The 4733-nt window shown below is 41.6% G+C and overlaps 1 protein-coding gene across 1 annotated transcript in view; it reads left to right on the top strand.

The window, feature by feature from the left end:
* LOC108309243 (putative uncharacterized protein C10orf126) overlaps positions 1 to 2490 on the top strand; it is a 27656-nt gene extending 25166 nt beyond the window's left edge. The window contains exon 4 of the mRNA XM_017535449.1: positions 768 to 2490. Within this exon, the coding sequence (XP_017390938.1) occupies positions 768 to 1010 (243 nt within the window). The 3' untranslated portion in view covers positions 1011 to 2490. The remainder of the gene's footprint in view (positions 1 to 767) is intronic.
* The last annotated feature ends 2243 nt before the right edge of the window (positions 2491 to 4733 follow it).

Below are 4733 nucleotides of genomic sequence, written 5' to 3'. Positions count from 1 at the left end.
AGATGGAGTTTCACTCTGTTGCCCAGGCCGGAGTGCAGTGGCTGATTTCGGCTCACTGCAACCTCTGTCTCCCAGGTTCAATTCTCCTGCCTCAGCCTACCCAGTAGCTGGGATTACAGGCACCCAACACCACGCCCAGCTATTTTTGTGTGTGTTTTTAGTAGAGATGGGGTTTCCCTATGTTGGCCAGGATGGTCTCAAACTCCTGACCTCAGGTGATCCGCCTGCCTTGGCCTCCCGAAGTGCTGGGATTCAGGCGTCAGTCACCGCGCTCAGCCTGATGTTGTTTTCTATGACAAGAAACAATTTGCAAAATCTGATTTAGGAACCAGTTAGCTAAATTTAAGATCATGAAAATGAACCAGAAACAGAAGTCTCTGATAAACGACTTTGGCTATTGGGAGACAGACCTCTCACGTCCCGAGGGGCCTCCAATCAGCGCCCTTGAGAGAATCTCCAGGAAGCCTGAGAGTGAGCAAGGCCTGGGCCATTGGAGACCGCTCCTGGCCCTTGGCTTCGTCCGCTCTGGGAGGGACCATCCTGTCCTGGAAACACGCTCCATGGTGACGCCACCGCGCAGGGTTGGCCTTCTGGAGTCTGTGTCTCTGCAAGCCGCATCCACATCCTGCTTCCTGGTCCACGCTGAGTGAGGCTGGGAGAGGGTTTCCAGGGGCACTTCCGTTTCAGCTTGTTTCTATTTTAATGCCTGGAGACAATTAAAGACCAATGTCTGGTGCCAGTCTTTTTTTTTTTTTCTTCTTCCACAGTTCACTCTATTCTTAGAAACAGTTGAGCCAGTGGCAGCAGAGTCTGAAGGCCCTGGAATCCTTTCCTTCGTGTGGCAGCAACTTAGTTTTCCTGCGGAGGCTCGGTGGTGCTTTTCTTGGGCTCAGGATTGCGGCTTGGATGGCTCATTCCCTGGGAGTGCACACACAGCCCTTTGGAAAGGCAGCAGCAGGACAAGGATCAGTGGCAGGCAGAGGCGAAAAAGCAGGACCTGGGTTTCGTAGGTAACGGCTTTATTTACAGTTCCAAAAATGGTGCTTGTTCAACTATCCCGAACTTTTGTAGAAGTTCAAACTTGGAAACTGTAGTGATGAAAATGAGAGCCGTGTTTTAAAAACCACTTTTAACTGTCTATGAAGCAGGTCTACGTATTGGCAAAATGGGCTGCTTTTAATCTGGTCATGTGGGATTAAAAAAAACATTTAATTCAGCTGGATTTTGCAAAGCCCTTGCATTGTATGACATGAGGTTATTTAAGGTATAGTTTTGTCTTCAAAGAGAAGAAATAAGACACATGCATGGATTTCTAGAGTAAAAATAGGGAATGTTATTACCCAAAAGCATATATTAGAAAGTTCACTTGATGTGATGTTGAACTGGGAACATTCCAGAAGGAGTCTGCGTGAAGCAGCGTTTGCTTTTGTATGTTTGAAATGCTCCATAATAAAAATGAAAAACTGTAAGAGCAAAAGAAATAATAGTGCAGATGACAAAGTAATTAAAATGAAGTAGAAATAAAACCCGTAAGATGCAGCCTGAATAAATGATACTTTAAATCAAGCTTGTCCAACCCATGCCTTGCAGCCCAGGGCAGCTTTGAATGGGGCCCAACACAAATTCGTAAACTTTCTTAAAACATTATGACATTTTTTAGCTCATCAGCTATCATTAGTGTTAGTGTATTTTACATGTGGCCCAAGACGATTTTTCTTCTTCCAATGTGGCCCAGGGAAGCCAAAAGACTGGACACCTCTCCTTTAAATAAACATTTACAGTCACAGTCACATGTATTAGAACACGAGAAAGACTGAAAAATTCGCCAGCTATGTGCTTGACACAGTACAACAGAAAAACAACAGCAAAGCAAGCAAAAGGAAGGCAGAAGAAGGAAGGAAACCATAAAGATAAGGAGAGCAATTAATGAGCTAGAAAACAAAGTAATAATGCAGAAAATCAACCCAACTAAAAGCCAGTTCCTTGAAAAGTGATAAAGCCATCTCTGGCAAGAATGACCAAGGACAAGAGGAGAAAAAGCATGAAAAAGAAACGGAACGGAACTACCGATGAAGATGTTAAAGCCTGTAAGAGAATACTATGGACAAGTTCCCGACAATATGTTTGGAAACAGAAACCAGACAATCTCTTAGAAAAATATTAATTACAAAAACGGATGAAAGAAAAAGCTAGAATATACCTATAATCAACAAAAGAAGTGAATCAAGTTAATAATCTACAGCCTTCCTTCCCCAGATGCCTCCCCCTCCAAAAAACAGGCCAGACAGCCAAGTTTACAAAATCTTCAAAGAACAGATAAGCACTACTTTGTATAAACTTTTTCAAAGAACAGAAAAACAACTTCCCACATCATTTTGTATGCATAACCTTGATAATAAAACTGAACAAGTAAAGTGAGGCAAAATTATAGGTCATTGTTAATTACGAATGTGAGTGTAATGATGTCAAATAAAATATTAGTAAACCAAATCTATCAAAATATTTAAATAATACATTTTTGATCAGTTAGTGTTTATCCTAATGTTGCAGAATGGTTTACATTACGAAATCCTTTTAATGTAATTCACCACATCTGTACATTTAAAGATGTTCAAATGTTACTATGTATTGCTTACCATTCCATGTCTATAAAATACAAAAATATAGTCAGTTACTGTCTGTCTCTGATGATAGATGGTGAATGATAAAATGGGAATGCTTTAGCTGACGCTAAAATATTTCCTTTCTCAAAAAATAAAAGGGTCACTAAAAGAAAGATTGTGGTAAGGATAACACTTCTTAGATCCAGTGGATGAATTCATTGTTTTTCTTATTTTTTATGAATTGCTGATGTATTATACAACTAAACATGTTTAAGAGAAAAAGGCAAAATCTGAAATTTAGATGATATCCAGCACTGTTCTATTGAGAGATTTCATTTATCTTCATTTACACACGAAATGAGTTTTTTTTTTTTTTACTAAAAACACAAAAATTAGCTGGATGGTGGCACATGCCTGTAATCCCAGCTACTTGGGAGGCTGAGGCAGGAGAATCACCTGAACTCAGGAGGCCGAGGTTGCAGTGAGCTGAGATCATGCTACTGCTCTAATAGATTATCTGATATAATAGATTAACTTCTCCATTTAAAACTTTTTCTTAACTAATCTTCTGCCCCACCGTTATTGATATGTCTCCATGCAGTGTTTGTCAAAACTAAAATTGATTCACTGGCACCTTTCTGTCTGTCTCCTCCAACTCTCTCCTCACCCCACAGCCAAGAACATTGCCAGCCAAAGTTCTGCAATTGACAGGTTTGTTGGTAATGGCGTGTCCAGAGTCTTTTTCTGCTCCCTCTCGCTAGTGTGGCCTCAGACCCTGGGTCCACCTTCATACTAGCTTTCTGAGGACTTAGGAGGGAGAAGTCATCCTCAACCTTGGGACTAATGATGTGACCTTTGCTCAGCAACTCTAAAACAGAAAATAATCTTCTAGCCAAGGTGAGAGGTCAGCTACCCATGGGGGACAGAAGGGCGGCAGAAGGGACACCATAATTGGATAAATCTGTTAAATTTCGTATTCCCAGTTTCTTCGCTATTCGTTTAGGCAACATCTGCCCTCTGTTCCTCAGCCTATTCACAATGGGTTGCCCCTGTCATCCCCAAGTCTCTCTGCATTTAATATTTCAACACACACTTGCTCAGTGTACCAAGGTCCAGGTATGAGGGCTGGCACTGAAAATGCCACGGAAAGCAAGACCTACGCCTAGCCCTGGAGAAGATGCCCCCTTATGGGTGAAACAGACACACACTGGCGGTAGAAACTATCTCAGCTACTGCTGACTTTATTCTTAAGACATTTCTGGGTTATGTTCTTTTTACGTCTTAGTTCAATTCCAGCTTTCTTGTGAAGATTTCTCAGATTTGCCTCCTCTGAGTTCAAACATACATATCCATGTTGTTACCAGGTGTTAGACCTGGCACTTAGTACCCCTTGCATTGTTTGGGGAAAACAATGACACAGGCAATGGAACCCGGGTCCGGTCCCTGATCCGGCTTCTTAGCCATGTGACTTTCCTTCAACTCTCAGACCCTCTGTCCTTTCCTTTGTCAAAGGAAGGGCGATAATCCACATGTCTCGCAGAGCTGTCGAGTGTTCAGTGAGATATGTATAAGGAGACCCGCCTGGGGTCCGCCTTACCTGTAGTCACTCATTAAATATGAGTTTCTGCCTTGTCTTTTCATATCTTTATTTCTTCTTCATCTGTCAAGGATTTAGTCTATCAACTCTAATTTCTCATCTGCCTCTCAGATGCTGAGATTCTGATAGATTGTTCTTTGATTATTAGAAAACTAGTTATTGCCTGTGTATGTTTTATTTTCTGAGCACGATTGTCAGTTTCTTGAGAGCTGTTGTAATTTTGGCATCCCCGCTGAGCTCCAGGCAGTGAGGCCTCTCTGTGTATACCACTCATCTACGCATCATTTCTGTGTCTGCTTGTCCTGTGTTCCATCACAAAACACAGACACCTTGAGTGTATAAATTATAAAACTTCCCTACAAAAGGGAGTTTCAGAAACATTTACAGTGGTCAAGAATGACAAGCCATCTTCCACCACAGACCAGCTTCCTTTAAACACCATTTCTAGAATTACTTATATTCAGAATAATTAATCTTCCATGGAAGCTCTCAGTGAGAGTGCAGCGTTCCTCAGATACCCTATTCTGATAATA

Source organism: Cebus imitator, unplaced genomic scaffold (genome assembly GCF_001604975.1).
Source record: "Cebus imitator isolate Cc_AM_T3 unplaced genomic scaffold, Cebus_imitator-1.0 Scaffold92, whole genome shotgun sequence".
Lineage (NCBI taxonomy): Eukaryota > Metazoa > Chordata > Mammalia > Primates > Cebidae > Cebus > Cebus imitator.
This window is presented reverse-complemented; position numbering and strand designations above follow the sequence as displayed.